This window comes from Tenebrio molitor, chromosome 6 (genome assembly GCF_963966145.1).
Source record: "Tenebrio molitor chromosome 6, icTenMoli1.1, whole genome shotgun sequence".
Classification (NCBI taxonomy): Eukaryota; Metazoa; Arthropoda; class Insecta; order Coleoptera; family Tenebrionidae; genus Tenebrio; species Tenebrio molitor.
In genome coordinates this window covers 2,546,035-2,565,779 of record NC_091051.1, presented here as the reverse complement: position 1 = coordinate 2,565,779, position 19,745 = coordinate 2,546,035, and the positions used below count along the sequence as shown (strand labels likewise).

At 39.4% G+C, this 19,745-nt stretch overlaps 1 protein-coding gene and 1 long non-coding RNA gene across 6 annotated transcripts in view; one reads left to right on the top strand and one right to left on the bottom strand.

Moving 5' to 3' along the window:
* The first annotated feature begins 267 nt into the window (after positions 1–267).
* LOC138133637 (uncharacterized) lies at positions 268–9,823 on the top strand. 2 transcript variants are annotated; one of them, XR_011160458.1, is made up of 3 exons: positions 268–551; positions 620–706; positions 9,126–9,823. It is a non-coding gene; the product is annotated as an uncharacterized lncRNA (long non-coding RNA). The 2 variants fall into 2 exon arrangements; XR_011160459.1 differs by lacking the exon at positions 9,126–9,823 and adding an exon at positions 1,253–1,350.
* A 6,755-nt stretch (positions 9,824–16,578) lies between these two features.
* Positions 16,579–19,745, bottom strand: part of eag (ether a go-go) — a 28,479-nt gene continuing 25,312 nt past the window's right edge. For all 4 annotated transcript variants that reach the window (XM_069049928.1, XM_069049929.1, XM_069049930.1 and 1 more), the window contains 2 exons: positions 19,044–19,296; positions 16,579–18,991 (listed from right to left, as the gene is read on the bottom strand). In XM_069049928.1, coding sequence (XP_068906029.1) covers positions 17,664–18,991; positions 19,044–19,296 — 1,581 coding nt within the window. In that variant the 3' untranslated portion in view covers positions 16,579–17,663. The remainder of the gene's footprint in view (positions 18,992–19,043; positions 19,297–19,745) is intronic.

The following is a 19,745-nucleotide window of genomic DNA, read 5'->3' as shown; positions in this document are numbered from 1 at the left end:
ATTAGATTAAAATATCTGTTACTTGCATGCCGTTTACGGAGGATTTTCGGAGTCTGGCGCTCTTCTCGTTCCTTTTTCGACGCTTTTTGCCCAACATGGCAGCAGACATCATTTGCCGCCTGTTACCCCTATTAGTCTTTCCATTATCCGTACAACTTGTTACCGAAATCATTTTCAAACGACTTAATTCATTCCGGTTTTTACTCCGGTAAACGACGCTCACCACGCACATACGCACGCTCTTCGACGACACTTCCCAAATCTACTCCTCACGGTTTAAATCGCTGCCCCCATCGACCACTTCTTTGTTCCATCGCAATGCACCAAATACATTATTCACAAAGAATGCTCGCCCCCTTTGCCAATCTCACTCAAACTTCTAACACTCAATAACGGGGACGACCCACCCAAATCTGACCTCTCCAACAAACCAATCCTCTCCCAAAACTCCCAAAAGAACTAATTCTTACATGTGAGGTTAGGTCGCGACAGATCTGTCATCTGTCACTTTCTCTCAAAAGTGAGGTTACCGTCAACCACCACAATTTATGGTAAATCAATGCATTTTTCACCAAATCAATTGCTCTATCGCCGTTTTCGCAAAATTGCATTCAAACAGGTCCCAATTTGAGCGTCGAGAGTCGGCGATCAAAACAGATGTACCAGAAGGCCTAAAAATGTCCCGCTGCAAACATGTACCCACAAGGTGAGCCTCTCAAATGTTCTGACAGTTTTATTTGCAGTCTAGGACATCGACAGTCTCGCTGCACTAAATACCAGATGTACTTTTTACAACGGAGCAATCAGGGGGCACTTCCGAGTTAACTGTTAAATACCAGTTGTGGCGTGTTGAAAGTGTTCTAGATGCAAAAGCGGTGACGGTACTCTTTACAGGTTCAATAAAAATCGAATTTTATCTGAAACTGCACGTTAATTATCTTGACATTGTTACCTAACCTCACTTTCGAGAGGGGCGAATGACAGTCGAGGTCGAGCTGGGGGCACGCTCCAGACAGCAAATAACAGTCAAGACCGACTTTTAGGTGTTTTTATTAGAAACTTCCACCTGTTTCCTGACAAAAAACCGCTCACAAAACTAGTTTGTCTACGAAATCGGACAATCTGCACCGAATTAAAATAAACGGAATTTGTGTAGAATCTCTTTTTTGTCGGGTTCTGGCATTTAACGAGTGGACTCTCAATTTGATAAAGTGAAACTGCCACCAGAAAAAATTAATTTCCTTATATACAGGAAATCGACTGGACCTTGTTATTAATTGTTGTTAATGATGGTGTGACATTAACAGAAGTGTTTGTTTTAATTTAATACGAATAAAGCTATCAAGCGATCGAATTATTTAAAACAATTTGGATATAAAATAGGTAATTAAACAGGTGTCAAGGAAATGGAAATTTTATTTTATTTATTACAGAAGAAATTTAGTCAGAGATTGATTCAAAAATGAGAAATCTCTTTTAGTTTAAATCCGTATTTTCACTTTTTTATTCTTCATTTTTCTCTATTCCATTCTACAGCGTGATCAACAATGACTGAGTCTGTTGGCAATGAAACAATTGAAAATACTGGTGATTTTTGTCTAGTAATTGGCACTGACCACGCACTGACCGGATTTTTTAACTTGAGATGACATTAAAAACATTCTTGGTAATGCAGGTTATGTTTATACTATTACAAAAATTAACCTTCGTTGGTAAATTTTAAATTTGCCAAATTTCATTGTTACCAACAGACTCAGTCATTCTTGATCACTCCGTAGATTGTTTTCTATTATCTTTTCATCCAATACACATAGGTACAGTCGCGGAGTTGAGTAAACCGGGCTTACTATGATAAATAAATAAATAAATATTTTAATAGTAACCATAGAAAGAGTAAACCGACTTACATTAGCGAAAAAACATTGTCCTACTTTTTTCTGTCCGCGACTGTATATTTTACTTGTTTTTTTTCCTTTCGGTCTACTTTTTTCAAAAAATATTTTGGTTGCGTGTCGTCGCTCTGATGGTGACTGTTTTACTGTCGAAACGTGCGTTCAGTAATAAAGAATATTGGTGCACCTAAATATTTTGATGTTTTTTTTCCCTATTTTTTGAACACCCGTTATAAACTCTTCTTCTTTCTAACTGACATTCCTCACAACAATTCTCTTGTGCTTAATCTGTTTTTATCTTCATATTCTTTTCTTTCTTTTGTTAACTTCTTACTCCACATCTTTCTCGTTCCAGATATCTTCCTATCTTATCTTTATCTCCCTTTACTTCATTTCTTTCCTCCACGAAAATGTGCTTTGTCAGACACACTTAAATTCCACCAAATTAAATTTTATTAATCAGTGTTTACGAGAACTGTAAAATAATCGAATCTCATATCACTTGTGGCATATTTTTAACATACACAAACAGTATCGTTTCGAATCGCTTTTCTGATCAATTTTCCAATTTATCGTTTCAGACACACTCAGCGTGAGTAAAACTTGTATTGGGGTGAATGTACAATAGGCACCCCAAAAGAGGGGTCCAGACTGTTATTTACTCTTGCTTGCATCACTACCACAACACGCCATTATAGACATATGTCCATAAAAGTAAAAAAGGAAATTACAGAGCTACTTTGGCTTTTATTAAAACGTATCCGTACGTCCTTGGACCTTCAGCTGTCATTCTGTCGCCTTCAAAAGTGGAATAACGCTATTGGTCTGTCAAGATAAGTAAAGTTTCTTAATAAATTAAATGAAAGTCCACTTTTATTTATCTCGCAACAGCGTACCGCAGTAACAGATTGTATATTGGACAGTTTTATGTCTCAATACACGTTTCGTTTCACCAACAATCGACTTTCAACACTCAACTGGATATTCTTTCCGATTGCTCAACCAAAAAAAGACTTCTTTATCGCGGTTTGTGACAGCCGAGAGACACATCACAAGCGGACAAAAAGCACAAAAAGATTCCAAACTGGAACAGGTATGAGTGCAACGTGAGCAAAAAGCGATCAAGTGTGACACCGGAAGTTGGTGGAACAGGTGGAGCTCATCCAAACTGGCAAAAACCGAATTGATTCTTGTAATCGAGCCGTGGGTGGTGCGGGTTCAGATTTGGTGGTGCAAGTTCAGAGTGGCAGAACTGACACCCGTTGAAAAAGCGCGGTGCAGCGTGCGGGACTTCCTGGTTGGCGCGAGATCAATTAAGTTATGAATTCCTTATAGCAATTAGAGTATCCATCGGTGGGATAAATGAGTAGTGGAGATGGTGGAGGTATGGGTGTAATTACGCGAGATAGATGGGGGATCTGGTGCGACCATCGGAGAGTCTAATGGCAAAGAAAGCAAGAGCATCATCTGATAATTCACCTAATAAAACGATTACCGCACAGCCCGGAGCCAACGAACGACCTTCGCGATTTTTCTCCGTCGGTCGAAAACCCCGCTCTGGTTCAACGCTCAGGAGTAGCGGCGCAGAAGAGAGAGAAAATAAAATAATTCGTACGACGACCTGGAGCGGTCGTTCGTCGGAGCGGTCTGGAGCGGCGTCCTCCTCGAGGAGTCGGTCGTATCGACCGGCGGAGCGCCTCCAACAGGTCGATACGACCGGAGCGCCGTATCTCCTCCAGTTTAAATCATGTTCTCACCACGAGGCACAAATTATTCACGTCTAGACGAGGTTCTTTGATGTAGTCAGCGGACCTCGTCTGCATCAACCGTTGCCCTGGACGAGGAGAATTTATCGTCGGTGCGCCGTTATCGCGAATCCTTCGCGAAGTTTGTTTATGAAGCGGTGCGTTCGGACTGTTTCCACCTAATTAGAATCACCCCCAGCCCCGGCCAGGCCTGCCGGTAATTAGGATGAATAACGAGGTACATATTGTGCTGTGCCGATATTAATTTCGCCGTGACGGTGGAGTTCGCAGCGACGAAACGTCGGCCAGACATGCGACCGCCGTTTCATCAAAAATTCTGCACTGCTAATTATCGACGAGGAGCGAGTGGTAAATCTTCGACGGGAAGTCGTACATGTTGACGATTGAAAATTTCGCAGCGCCGTTTCTTCGTTAGCGATATTGATTGATTGTGCGATAAGACGGAAATGTTTCGATAGTCGCGCCAGAAATAATGAGGCGATTGCTTTTTCGGACGGTTGACGGTGAGGTTGGCGACGAACATTTTTCTTTGGAATTTCAAATTAGGGTAATGGGGGTCATTTCGTAGCATAACCTTGCACCTTAGGCGACTGTTGTGGGAAACCTTCACGTGGTAAGTGTGGAACATTTAGATGTGCGGCAAATGTCGTGCGCGAGATATCAAATTTTAATTAGCTTGTGTTTACCTAGTTACAGTTACATTTTTAATTAGGAATTATTTCAAAATTTAAGCAAGTATTTAACCAAATAGAAGTATTGCTTTTTAATTGCCCTCTCGTCATATTTTCAGGTCCTTGCTCTTATTTTTTCCTCTTCTGTCTACATTCTCTCAGCAGATGTTCCGTTCCTTTGAACAAATGTCTTTGTTTATTTTTTATTTTTAATGCTTCTGCATCTATATTCTGTCCTCTGTTAATTGAACCCGGATTCATTTCTTTTCAATTATCTTCCACTGAATCGTGTTTTCTTCTATTTATAGTTTCATCTTTCTATTCTTCCTTCTTTTCTTTCTCTCTTCGTTCTAGGACGTCTATTCTAGATTTCTCAATGTTGCGTCACACTTTCTTTCCTTTTCTTGTATTGTTCCACAGTTCAATTCTATTTTGACACGGGTTTTGCATCCGAAATATTTTATCGTTTTTCTCATTCTTCCTTTCTTTTTTTTATGTATTTACACTCACTGTATTTTTCTGCCCATATTCTTTTACCAGATACATATTCTGTTCTTCCTAGTAGATGCATATATACAGAGTGTCTCAGCTAAGACTTTCGAGCCTAATAAACTCAGTTATTTTCCAGCGGATTTTTGTGAAATTTATAATGCAGATATTTTAGACACGGCACACACGGCAACGTTCCTGTTTATGCGTTCATGACTGTAGAAGTTGAATAATTTTAGATTAAAACTGTGCAAATGCAAGAAATTGTGCCGAAGTGAGTGATTTTTTTAGTAAAAATGATTGAGAACGTCCTTTACGTAATTTCAAAGATTCTATGTCTTAAGGGTACAGAGCCCAAAGTACTTTTTTATTACACAAGATGTCGAAACCTAGAGCCAACAAAATGAAGCGCACCCCACACGGCAAAACTCACTTACAAAGATAGTTATACAGGGTGTCTCAAAATTCGCGAATTCCGAATTCACAGCGTGGTAGGGAAGGCCCCAGTGGAGATCGAAAAATACTTAAAAAAAAACGCTGTTCCTGAAGAAGATATAAGCACTTTAATTTTGTTTAATATACAGGGTGTCTCAGCTAAGACTTTCGAGCCTAATAACTCAGTTAATTTCCAGCGGATTTTTGTGAAATTTAAAATGCAGATATTTTAAACGGTGAAAAATAAAATCCCATTAATGCAATCACCCAAATTTTAAAAACGTAATTTTTACATGCCTTTTTAAAATGTTGAATCAATTAAGATTTACATAAAAAATTGATCGTCAATAACAAATGCTGTAGGGAAAAACTCGTCCTTGAAAGACGTCTGGTTTACAAGAAAAAAGCAAAAAACTGTGTTAAACGTGGCTGCAAATGCAAAAACGTAGACGCGTATGAAACAAACGCGCAATTTTGCAGAATTTTGGCCATCCCTTTTCGCAGAAGCGCAGGTGACATATTTGACGTTTATCTTGCTAACTTTACAAACACTTACAAAGTTAAAGACAACATTTGGACGTAATTTATTATACTGGATGCTTTAATTCTTCCATAAAGGACTAAAACACGATCGGGATATTTTAGCAAGGTAATTTAGTTCACGTACGCTTCCTGTGTCTTCAAATAAATTGACGACTCTCTTAACCTTACATTTTGACGGTGTCATTGAAGTTCTTACGACACTCTCCATAGGCAATTCTTTTTTTCCTTTGAAATTGAAATTTCTGCCGCTGTAGTCTATTTTTAGAGTATTTTCAATAAATTTTCACAATTTGACGTTTCTAATAAAGCGTGTCCAATTTTGACAGACTTTAAAGGGTGTACAAAATGTTGCTTGGCAATTAATCATCAATTGTTTCAAAAGGTAACTGCTCAAATACCTTCAAATTTTACATTAAATTTTTAACGACAAAATCTAATCTTTTCGTAGAATCAGACAAGTGATTTACTTAATTGTTTGTGTAGACCCCTATTTTTTAATGTTTAACAATCTAATAATAATCACGCATAATTTTCGATAAAGGAAACATGTGTTAAAATTACATTTTTTAACTTGAGGTAATTTTATTATTATTAATTGAACCTTCACGGTCTAAAATATCTGCATTTTAAATTTCATAAAAATCCGTTGGCAAATAACCGAGATATTAGGCTCGAAAATCTTAGCTGAGACACACTGTGTATATATTTTTTCTATTTCCTTTTTGTGTCTTCTTCTTTATCCTTCCTTTTTATCCCTCATTTCTTATATTCTCTCTCCCATCCCTTTTTTCTCTGTCATATCAGTTCATCTTCCTCTTTATTCTGTTCTCAGCCTCATTCCTTTGTTTTTTGATTTTGTTTTCATTTCTATATTTATTACGTATTTGAAATATTTTTTCTCTTTTTTTTTTCAACGTTATATCAGTTCCTTTTTACGATGTTTTCTTGTATTCATTCTCTGCGTATTCTTCATTAACTCTTTTTTATTTGTCATTGTTTGCCTTCCCTTTATTTGCTCCTTCATTCTTATTTTATTTTCTCTCTGACATTTTTATAATATTGTACAATCCATCTTCCTGTTTATTCTGTTTTCAAGCTCAATTTCTCCTTTTTTAATCCTTTTTGACTTCTTTCTACATATTTCCTTGTGTACTTAATTCAAGCTCAATTTCTCCTTTTTTAATCCTTTTTGACTTCTTTCTACATATTTCCTTGTGTACTTAATTTTCTTTTTTCAATATTTTTTCTTTTCACTCTTTCCTTTCTTTCTCTTTTGCCGCCCAACATCAAGTCAAAGTTTCTCTTTTCGATATTTCCTTGTATTAATCTTCATCCTCAGCGTTTTCTTTCTCAACTCCACTTCTTTTCCTTTTAATTGTCACAGTCTATCTCGTTTCCAGTTCAAATCCTTTCTTTTGCCTCCCTTATTTCTGCTCTCGCCCTCCTATTTCTTCTCCTTTTGTCCTAGATTCATCCTAAATTAATTGTTTTCTTGTCGAAACAATCTTTGTTCAATTCAGATACGTCACTACCTCGACCACTCCATTTTTTCTTCGAGATCTCACAAGACCTGTGCCCGAGTACAACGTGTTTTTTCCGCGTCGTCTCGCGGCGATACCATGGCCTATCGCTGAACAACGGCGTGACGTACCTGCAAACGCATACCGGAGACAAATGCGAAAACGCGTAAAGGGCTGGCAGAATAAATTACACGGTCAGAAAAAAGTCCAGCTGCGCCACAACACCCCGCTCATGCCCATCAGATCTGAATTAATTAATTAGCAATTGTAAACGTGATGGGGGCGTTTCGGTTGCAGTTTTTTCGGTGGGAGCGAGCAAAACCGCCGCCGCGTGCGAGTAATTAAGCGTTTCTTTCGATTCGAATCTGGGACCTGATCCGGCTCACCTGATCGATCGATCGGAATCGACGAATTAATTTTTATAATTGGAGGTGATCCTTTCGGCGCGTTAATTTATTAGAACCGTTAAAGTTGGCGATCCCCCGTATCGTATTAAACATGTATGTGAATATCCATTAGTAATTCCATCCCCGCTAACTTGGTGCTAACATACTGAGCTCTGTTTGTGTAGCAATATCTACTGCAGCGGCCCTTCCGTTTCCTGTCTTCTTCCTCTTTGTGTGGCCCGCGAAGGGGGCCCGCTGCGGAGCTGGTCGATTGCACGAACAGCATTTGCCTACTAACAGGTTATGCCGTGCGGACCAGCTGGGGTTCCTCCCGGCCGCCGTCGACGCCGCCGCTGGCCGACTGCGGATAAGCAAAGCCGATTTGAACGGCGGTTTTGTGGATTTTAAGTGTTTTAAATGTTAATTATGTTTACATGTGTTGCGGCGCTCCGCCCCCTTCTTCTGCCATATCGCTTCGGAAATTCTTTTCGGTCGTGCGCATCGATTTTATCACCTAAATCCAGGACCGATCTTGTAAACATTTGTAAGCCGGCCGTGTTGCGCCACTACTTCAATGTAAAACAGTAAACTTGTGAAGTCGAACACGGTTTATTGATGAGAGATGTGGAGTTTACTGTTTTGCAGCTAGACGATGCGACGGGATCTATAATTTTATTACGTGACCGGGGGCGGCGGACGGGCGGCTCCGACTCAGGGGGCGGAAGAAGTCAAATTCGCACTGTTTACCTCCCGAATGCTAACGCACGGATTTCGCACCCAGAAAAACACTGAGGTTGGGATGTTTACCGGACTAACCCCAAGGGCAAGGATCATCACTTAGCTCACCTAAGGAATGCACAGTAATTAACCAAAACTGATGTTATTATTATTATTACCCTCCACGTCTTTTCGTTTTCTTGACCCTCAAACTTCATTTTTTTTTTGTCCTAACGTTGGTAATCGTTTTTTGGACATCTCATGCCGTCAAGGTCATGCAAACTGTCGTTTTGTTTTCAGTAGTGAGGTTAAGTTACGCCAATACACGAATAGTATGAATTAATGGTCTGTAATGACTAATCACTAACTAAATCCTTTCGTCTGTTAATAATTTTAGTGATTTTTTGGTTTACTGCCTCTTCAGATACCGCTACCAATTTAACCTCAATTGTCAAAACACCAGATTTTGCAACTTATTGCGAACATATGTTTAAGCAACAACACCTTCGAAGGCTAATTGTGGGTAGCTTTTTTTCATAGCTCTCTACCTATGTAGTAATATCCTAATAAGACAAGAGATTTTCTGAAAACAGTAAGATTGGAAAGCTTGATAATGCGAAATCATATCTATTGTATTAAAACCGATAAAAATTGTCACAACAACAATACAGGGACATTTAAGATTTTAGTGATTTTTTGTTATTAGGAATCTGAACAGAATCGGGAGAGACCAGTTGAATTCAAACATTGAGGACATTTCGCCCACAGACACCATTTTGTAGTGCCTATGGGAGCTCAAAAAATGGAGGCTTCCAAGTCAATTTTAAAGGTAGATTACTCAGGAAGATGAGGGGAATCCAACGGTACAAGAGTCATTGCTGTATCTTCAAATAAGCGAGATCCTGTGTCTGTCAAAGAAAATGAAAAGAACAAAGAATTATTGCTCTGCAACCATTAAAAAATAAATAAATGAATGAGTAGTTATATGAAAAATTGAAGAAAAAGAAGACTTCTTTCTCCAAAGAGAAGAAGTCTGTCAAGTATGATGTATGAAGAGGGTTTAAGGGAGGAGTACGGGAGTAAATAAACAGAGTCCCTGGAGTGGTTCAACTGTCGAATAAAACAGGCACCCGAACTGGAAAAAAGCAAAAACCTGCGGACAAAGACGGTCCATAAAGTGATAAATATTAAACGTTGTCGGATTAAATTAATTAACTTTCGCAACCCCTTTACCGAGGCGAAAATCCCGTACATATTATGTCCGATCCAGCCCCGCCTGGGCTCGGGAGCGCGCGCTCGTCCCAAGTTTGTTTTATAAAGTTAAACATAAAGCCCCTGAATTATTTCAAGTCGGATAACACAGCTATCAAGATAATTGTTATAATTTTATTGGGATCGTGTACATCAGTGTCTAAAACAGCGTGCAGAGTTAGGAAGCGAATATTACACCGCAATTTATCGATCCCAAACAACTGGCGCTGTAATGTGATCCGAGGTTTTGACATGATGATCCCTTTAACAATAATTTACAGCACAGCCGTTATCAACTACCGCTGCACACAGCCCGATCGCACCTATCGGGGCGGCGCCCCCGAGACCGGCGCCCCCGGACGGAATCCGCCCTTTGCCAGATTTGGCGGCGAAGTGGCGCTAATCGCACGCGAACCTTCAAATTCGAACATTAATTACTGATCGGCGAATTAATCGAACGCGGGGGCGGCGATCACACCAATTAGCATTTTCAATCCGACCTGTATTTTAATGCGGCATGGGCGGCGGCTTTTCGAAAAAGTTGTGAAACCTCGCGGAATGCTAATCGGAAACTGGTTTGTTTTCGCCAAAAAAATCTCGCCGAAAAAAATCACGTCGAAAGTGTCGAAAGTTATAGTTTATAATGTAACAGTGACAGAGGCGGACTAATTATGGTCTAAGTTCGACTTTCGATTTTGTTTGTTTCGGTGGATGAACTCTGATGGGTCCCGTGCGAGACCGACTTTCCGCAATGGTAACGTTGGTAAAAATTTGTCCGGCAGAGCAATTTTCATGTTGGTAATGACAGCCCAGTGACGTCACTTCAATAACCGACCGGTTAAATTGTGTAGAAGAGAAGTTTTGCTCCTGTTGAATTGACGTCACGCAAAGTGGAATTTGCACAATATAGCGACGCGAGCCGACTTCCAATTAAAAATTAAACAAGTCGGGAAAATATCAGGAGGAAAATAAAATTGAAAGTGGCGAAAATGAAACGAATCTCTCGATTATTCGATTCATTCTTTTTCTCGCTCTGGCGTTGGTAATCGCCCGTCAAGGTCATGTACACCGTCGGGGTCGTCGTTTTGTTTTCCAAAGTGGGGTTAAGTTTTAAGAAGGTAATCTTGTAGTTTACGTCGCCCAAACTGCGCATCTCATACGCGCAGCCCCATAGACTCTGCATTGTTGCCAGATGTTAATTAGAATTAAATGCATCTTTTAGTTGGATGTGTACGACTCCAATACGTTTGTTAATTGATCTGTTTCTCTGGTTTAGTTTGTGTTTGGTACTTTTTTAACTTTGTTTCGAAACAATGGGTGGTAGAGGGGCTCCTGCACAGAATATAATTGTATAATTAAAATCACCGTCACGTGATGTTAATTGTGAATTTTCTCTTATTCGATACAAATAAATAAGTCTGGCAACGCTGTACACATTCAGCACGGTGCGCGAAGCGATGCGCAGTTTGGGCGACGTAAACTACAAGATTACCTTTAAGAATAATATTAATTAGTGGTGGTGAGTTTTTTCTGTTGTTCGGAAAAAATCTAACAGATGTGTGACTAAAGCAATCTCGAAGGTGTTAAAGTGGGATGACTCCCTCGAAGACCTTCAAAACACTCCCATCAAAATCTTAACAGAATTCAGATTACCTAATAATTCCTAATAACTAACTGAGCCCTTCGAAGGTAAGTTTTTGGTTTAATTTAATCAACTGACGAAGAGATGGGTAATTAAAAGTTTCTGAAAGCAATATTTTTGCGTTTATTAATTATTGTGTCGTTTGATACCACTATCAAGTTAACCTCACTTTAAAACAAGGTCTTGCAACGTATTGCGAACACATCTTTAAGCAGCAACACCTGTAAAAACTAATTGAGGGTTGTTTTTTTCCTCTTTACCCAGGTTTCAAGTTTGACGTTCATTCATGTAATTATTTAACGAAGATAATGAAAAAAACAATCAACCAATGAGAAAGAGCTACGTCACCGGATATTGAAATGGAAATCTAGGACACTTTAAGGTCTCACACTGTGCAAATCAGAAGACATTTAAACTTATTTGGACAAAATTTCTACATAGATTTTATTAGTTACGGTCTTGGAGTTTTGATAACTTCAATTTTTTGTTACTAACCTCACTTTTCAAAAACACCAGATTTTGCAATATAATTTTATTTAAAGAACAACACTTCTGAAGAAGACTAATCACAAAAAGTTGATATTCTAAACCGTCATCATTCCAAGTATTTTGAGGATTTTTTTGCTACTTTTCCAAACTAGATCCTAAAGTTTTCTTTTTCATTTTCTCTCATTCATTTCAAGCCATAAATATTAAAATACAAATATTATTTTTTCCATTTCTTCTCTCAACACCTTCACACCTTTCTTTCTCTTTTTTCCATACTCATCCATTCTTTTATACTGTTTCAGCTATTATTTCCTCTCACTTCTTGTACTCATTTAGCACACTTCTCAAAGTGGTTCCTTTATTTTTGCAAAGCTTTTTTTATTTTTGGTTTCTTTTCTTGACTTTACATGTTTCTTCTCATCATTTTTCCCCTTTAATTACGAATATTTCCATTTTTCACTCCTTTTTTCCGATGTTTCCTTTCTTTCTTATTTTCACTTCTTTAGATTCTGTTATTTCTTCCATTTCATCTAACTTGTCACAATCTAAAGTCTAAACCAATACATATATTCGTGATTTTTGTCAACTTTTTTTATCACGAGATTTCCAAATTTTTTATACTTTTTTTTTCCGTACTTAAACGTGTTTGTTGTTTTCAACTTTCTAGTAATTTTTTTTTTTATAATTCACCCCAGTTTCCAATTTTATCACTTCTTTTTAATCCACATGCGGTCAATAGTACGTGAATCCGAACTTCCAGGTGGCTATCACCACATCGTCTTGTGATAACTAGTACTTGCTATGTGAAGGTCAACGCACGTGAATAATATTTGCAATTTCTTCCTTATACGCTTTACGTTTGGACTGTGCATAACATTACTCTAAATTCTAAAGCTGCAAGAGAACAAAGTCGTTCATTTCAGGTCTTATGAGTTGGCAAATTCGATTGATTTCCTTTTTGTAAACCGTAAGAACTGGATCGGTTCCAGATAAATTTTCTGAAACATAAAAACGATTAACGTTTTTCTCATGTCAACAGCGATGTGTTTACTTAGGATAAAAGCAAAAATAACAATACTGGTAAAGGTCAATCGGTAAATTGCATTGTTGTGAAAAAAGTCGGCGAATCAAAAATAGCGACAGCCTTATCAAGCTGCAAATTTAGAAATTAATAATAAACATAAACTAAAACCCGCGAATGGCAGCCTTGAGTTGGTGAAACAGCACTCAAGGTTGCCCGTTCGTTATTTTTGTTTACAAAGCTGTTCTGCTGACATTTCGAGTGAGAAATTCTCTTGATTTCGATTTCGAGTTTGATTTTCGGTTGGATATCGACGCGACGCCACTGTTCGTCGTCTAATAATACTCGTTCGTGGAATTTAAAGCGCTTTTCGAGCCGACACTAAGCAGCGAACGCATCACATTCGGTGCGATAAGAGTTCTTCCGATTAATATTCGAACGATGTTGACCAGAGTTGACAAATTAAACCGAACGAAAGTCGCTTTCGTCCGGCTCGTTTCCTCTCATTAAGCGAAAAAATCGACGTAATAAAAGGATTCAAACAGCTTCACTAAAAATATTTACTCTCCATTGAACCGTAAAGAAGAGTAATGAAATGCTCACATCCTCGGTCGGGGCTTGTCTATTTTGACTCACAACAACCGATCCCCCTGATTTTTTCGACCATTTCGGGCACGTCCCGGACACTTGAACTCGAAATTTTTCCGTCGGTTCATTTATTTTAATTGTTGTTCAAATTCTTAATTAAAGTTAACGTTACGCACTAGCGAGCACTTTAGTGAAAGTAGGTTGACTTAGCCGTTTGAAATTGGTCAGAGACATACGTGACGTCGCTACAAACTGCATACTTTACTTCCTATTCTTGAGGCGAACGAATTTTCATTTTCTCCAAAAATTTGTTCATCATCAAGCGTCCAAACGCGTCCTTGTCGCGATGCTTCGACTCTTTCAAAAACATCCCTGACGGACTGTCCGTGCACTCTCGTCGATTTCGTCCAGAAGAAGCGTAGAAGAAGCTGAACAATAACTAAATGAATGTCTTTTTTGTAACGGATCCGTTAATTATTATTGCCACGTCCGTAAATAACTACTTAAAAAACAATAAGGCAGTAAACGATAATCAATGATTTTAAATTCATATTACCATTATTATGGCGATCATGATCATAAATCATTAGTTGTAAGGTCGTGAAAGGCATTAAATTATTGCCTTCGAGCGGGTGAGGCAGTGTGCCCCGAACGCCATCTCTCGTCCAGCGGCCCAAACAACAACCGCTAAAGAGCGGAACGTTCAAGGTTGCTGTTTTGGACAACTGTAGGTACGTAACTGTTTATTTAACAAATAAAATATGTTGGTTCTGATTAAATTTGTTATGGAACTTGTCACCTACAAGTTAATTTCATAATATGAATGTGTCATAGACAAAATAAGAACATATAGAACGCAAACTCCCTATACATTTTTTGGGCACAAAGCGTTTACCGCCATCTCTTATCTTGGTGACGGTGCAAAATCACAGCCTACTGGATGCGTTTACCTTTCCTTTAATTTTTTATCATTGCAAATTTTCACAACAAATTAAAACGTCAACAATAGGTACTTTCGATATTTTATTTTCAACAGTCTTTGATACAGTTCTGCTTTATTTTTATAAATATTATTTATAAATGCTATCGTTCCCGTATCCTACCATTTAAAATTATATTTTACCCCTTAATGTAAATGTGGTTAAATGAATTATTTTACCAATAATTTTATCTTCAATTTTATTTTTAAGTGAACGAAAAATTAACATTAGGTAGGTACTTATGTTTGAATTACCGTTGAAATTTTGCTTTTAATATTATCGGCCGAAGTTATGTTACTCAATATAATTTGGAAAATATTATGAATCTTATAAACATTTTTTACATACTCTAAAAACCCACACTTGCCACTTTCTGCTAAATTTTAGTATAAATCCAAAAATCCTTCCAATGTGCTGTTTTTTTAATCCAAAATTTTTTCCAAAGTAGGTACATATTGCGTAAATGAAGGACTCTTTCCTGCCAAAATTTTGTGTGCCCCGGATTTTTGTAAACTCCACAAGCAAAAGGTTTCTCGCAACGTGGGTGAAATGTCCCTCCCTCCAGATTAATATCAAAGAGTTTGTCAAAAAAGTTATTGTTTTTGTAGTTCCCAAGTCTTCATCATTTAGGTTTGTTCTACCTGTTAGTTAAAATATATATTAGATTATTAACAACAAATGTTATTAGAAATTACCACAGTTAACTAATAGCGTGATAGTTGAATTTATCATGATTATGACGACTCAAAACTTGAGTTGCATAGGACATCTTTTGGATCTTATCTGCATGTACATGCAGATCGTAATTTTGTGGTGGGCTCTTAATTCGCCCCACGCTGAATCATAAAGATAAACCTTCACTATATGGTCCAATTTCACACTTAAAATTTCTTCGTTTACTTCCCAAACCAAATCTTTTGTTATCCTATAATTTCTAATTCCTTTAATAAGATATGATGTATCAAATAATGGTGTAATCTCTTGGTCTTGAAGTATTATTTTTCTTCCAATTTGTTGACTGTTTTCTATATAAATTTTGCTTGATTCTCTCAACAACAAATCTAGCAATCTTAGCAGCGGTACTACATTATTTGTGAACGTGATACAGCCTCATTTTGAATTACAAGATAGTGACATAAAGATTGACACTGCTTTGACTGATTTTTAGATTATTGAGATTACTTTGATTTTAAAGTTTTGACTTTTTAAAACATTTGCGCCCTCTTGCGGTGTGGTGAGGGTGCGCTAAACGATTTTCCAAAAATTTATTAGGAACTTTTCATTCTATAGTATTTTATTTTCTCTATGGAATGTGTGATGGTCGAGCGCCATCTTTGGACGAATGAATCAAATAAGCGCCATTTATGTATAACTGGTTGCCTATCCAAATTAAATATTTTACTCAGTTTATTCACTCTCATATAGATAAACCCTTCTTATGTTTATCTATGCTCCTCATTTAAAGTCTCTTCATACATCATACTTGACATTTGACAAACTTCTTATAATAATGTCGATTTCATCAATTAAAGGCAGCTTCACGGTTCTTAAAACAATTGAAATCGCTTCTATTCTTCTATAAATCTATACGCGAAGTTTTGCCACCGAAACGGTTTTCTTTCATTTTTGTGTTATCCGTAATGATAAAGATATATAAAAAGGGGTATTTTTTACTTGTTTCGTTAGAAAATTTATAAATGCCGCCTCCAAGTTGTTGAGGCAGTATGGAGGTAGTTAAAGTCACTAGATGTATATTTAGTGACTTTAGAGGCAGTGATATTGGGCAGTGAGTCCCGAGCGCCATCTCTCGCGCAATGGCCCATACAAGAATCACAGCGAATGTCGTAAGTTCTTCTCGACAACAGTAACTGCATAACTGGATGATTAACAAAATAAAATGTGTTACGTAATCGGTTCTGATTAAATTCGCTGTCGAACTTGTCACCTATAAGTAAATTTAATAATGATAATATTTGATGTTCGAGCGCCATCTCTGAGCGAATGATTAAATAAGCGCCATTCATGTATAACTGGTTGCCTGATCAAATAAAACGTCATTAACTCGGATAAAAACTCTTACTTAAATCCAGTCTTTTTTAATCTGGTCACGATGTTTTGTTATGGAAGTTTCGTGTAGAATCTTTTTTTTTGTGGGAATGGAAAATAAGAGAGCTTCCGTGAGGCTGTATATTTTTTAATCGTCTTTATTGCTTCAACAGTACAATAAAAATTTATTATAATAAATATGTTCCCGCTGCGATACGTCCGAAAGCAAATAACGATTGAAACAGAAGAGCTTAATGACACGTACCATGAGCAAAATTAGTGCTTAGTTATGCTTCCAACAGTAACATGTATGAATTGGTTGATAATATTTTTAAAATAGAGATTTGATTAAGTAACGAAAACCTTTTTTTTTTTTTTGAATTTTTTTATGCTCGCACAAGCACCAAGTGTTTTTTATCAAGTCAAATGATGGACAAAACTCGAAGAAAAATTTAACAAATCGCTTTAGACTAGTTGGACATTTGAATACTTCTTCCTAATTGAATAGAAATGTACAATGTATATTATGTATATTATTCGATTTGCAGAGTCTGCTTAGAAATGAGTAGGAGTAATATTGCTATCTTGTTTTACCAGCAACAACAGAAAAGGAGAAAGTGTTTCGTTGTAGATTTGTTAGTAAAATAAGAGCGATCTGGGTTCGTCAACACAAAGAGTTGCTGATAAAATCCTGACTGTACAGTATAAAGTTGTTCTGTCTGTAAAATGTACAAATACTATAATTGAGAAGTTTAAAGTTCGGTTAAACATGTATGCATTCAAAACAAGTTTAAACTTCTCTTTAGTTTTGCAGTAGTTTGGTGTTTATAAATATAGAGCGCTAGTAGCGTGAGTTTTACAAACTACTATAAAAGCTCTTAGTTATAGAGCACAAGGCAAGTGTGGCCAAAAAATTCATTTGATGCTAATCATTAATTTAATGATAGACGTGAATGTTATGGCCGTTTGTATTTATCTAAAGCTATTGTTAATTAATCATTGTTCACCATATTTACATAATGTCGGAACAACGCAACATGCTGTAGATGTCACAATTGTACGAAAGCTAGATGAGTGATTCAGTTTTGATTTGTACAATAGAATTGAATCTAAGACGATTTGGACAGCGTTGCAACGTAAACGGCTGTTCAAATCAGAAGAACCGAACGAAACAGCCTAACTTGGTGGCAGGCGTACTATACTCGCTACGAAAACCGCTAAAATCCGCTAGAGAAAGTCCTTGGGTTTGCGAGAGGACGGCGTGAGCACCGGCTCATCCAGCATTTTGGTAGTTTCGGTGGGGCTGGTGGCCGAACTTTCGGGGGACGTCACTTTGCCGCTGGTGGGGGTGGGGACCTGGGGGGCCGTGCCCTTGATCCTGGTCTTCGAGCGCCTTTTCCTCAGTATGATGGGTCCCAAACCCGTGCCCTCCGACGTGCTGGGCCTCGTCATCAGCTCCGTCGGTCGCTCCGGCCCCGTGGAAGACTTTTGTTTGGGCTCGGAGTCGCCCTGCGGCGAGCTCGACCCGCTCTCGGGGCTCATCCGCTTCGCCAGCTCCGTCAGCAGCTCCTCCATCCGGTTCATCTTCTGGTTGAGCCGCTGGATCTCCAGCTTGACGTCCACCTTGAAGTCCAGCAGGCTGACCATCAGCTCCTTGTAGCCCGGCGGCGCGATCGGGTCCGGGAGCGGCGTCTGGTACATCGAGGCCGTCGACGGGTCCCGCAAGCCGCAGTCGTAGCTTTGCATTTTCCTGAGGGAGAGGTTGCGCGAGTGAGGCGGCTCCACTTCCACCATCTCCTCGATGGTGTCTTGACGCGTGATCCCGGGGGTGGAGTTGGTCGACACCTTCTGCAGCTTGGGGAACACTTTGTTGCCCGAGCCGGGGGTGGGCTGGCTGCCGGAGCTGCCCGAGGACGACGAGCTGGGCCGCTCCTTGACGGGGTCCTTGGCGCTCAGGCTCCGCGTGAAGGACTGCTGCGCTTGGGTCGAGCTCTCCGAGCCGGAGTCGAGGCTCGCCGAGCCCAGCAGCCGCCCCCACTTGCTGGCGCGGCCCGGGGTCGGGCGGGCGACCGTCGTCTTGACCCCGCCCCCGCTGCTGTCGTCCTTCTCCGCCACCGACGACAGCTTGGTCGTCGACACGACCCGCGTCATCGCCTTGTCGGCTGTGTCCTCGCCCTTCTCCACGTCCGACGAGTGCTGAGAGTTCGTCGTCGGCTGTTGCTGACTCCTGTCCCGCCTGAACTTCGAGAAGATCTTCCTCACCAGGTGGTCCTGGTTCTGGTCGAGTTGCGGCTCGTTTTTCCTCCTCTCGGCCAGTTCCTTCTCCCGTTTGACGTCCGCCACTTTCCTGAATATAAGCCGGTGTCGCAAGTTGTAAGTCAGGATCAAGTTCCTGGCGAAGCTGTTCGCGAAAGCTTGATAAAAGTCCAACACCTCCAACAGCTTGTCCCTTTTTATCGTATGTAAATCACAGTATGTTAAAGCACGCACGTTCGCGGCAGACTGTCCCACCGCGTTGTCCTTCCAGAAGGAGTCGCCGAAAACGTCGCCCTTGCCTGGAACGAGCACGATCTCTCGAGTGTTACCCTCGGTAATCGAATATCTCACCTAAAATGGCCACCACTTCGTCGTCTTGGATTACCTCGAGTGATCCGGTAACAATGAAACAAAGCGAATCGATGGACTCCCCGGTGTGGTAGAGAAGGTCGCCGGGGGCCGAGTGAGACATCGTGAAATGCATCGCTAACGCGCGCAGACAACCGTCGGAAGCCAGACGAAAAGCTGGATGCTCGTTGAACACTTTTCGATTTAAATGGACGCAAATATCAGCCTTCATGTCCTTGGGACAGAAATTCAGAACCTGGAAAACCATCAAAATACATTCGGATCCTCATCAGGCATAATACCGCTGCAAGTGGGACCGCCGTGACCTCACATAACCTCCTATAAATGTCAGTAATGTCACTTGTCAAAATTTGGCACGATGACGTTTGCCACCTGCGACGTCAACACATAACCTAACTTTTCCCAGAAACGAAACAATCTGTATTCGTATTTGCATTTATTTTAATGAGGAAGCGTGATGCATGAATCCTTTGATAATTACATCAAATTCCCCCTGCGAGCGTTAATAATGAAGGAGAGTCGCGTGTTTCTTTATTGTGTCAGGAGGTAGCAGATGGCGACAATGGGAGAGCGCATTTTAATAAAGTTTGTTTTTGACAGAGCCAATCCACTTTAAAATAATATTGCGAGACGGGAAGTCCCTTTGAGTTTTTATCAAATATTTAAATTTCTATTGGATATCCG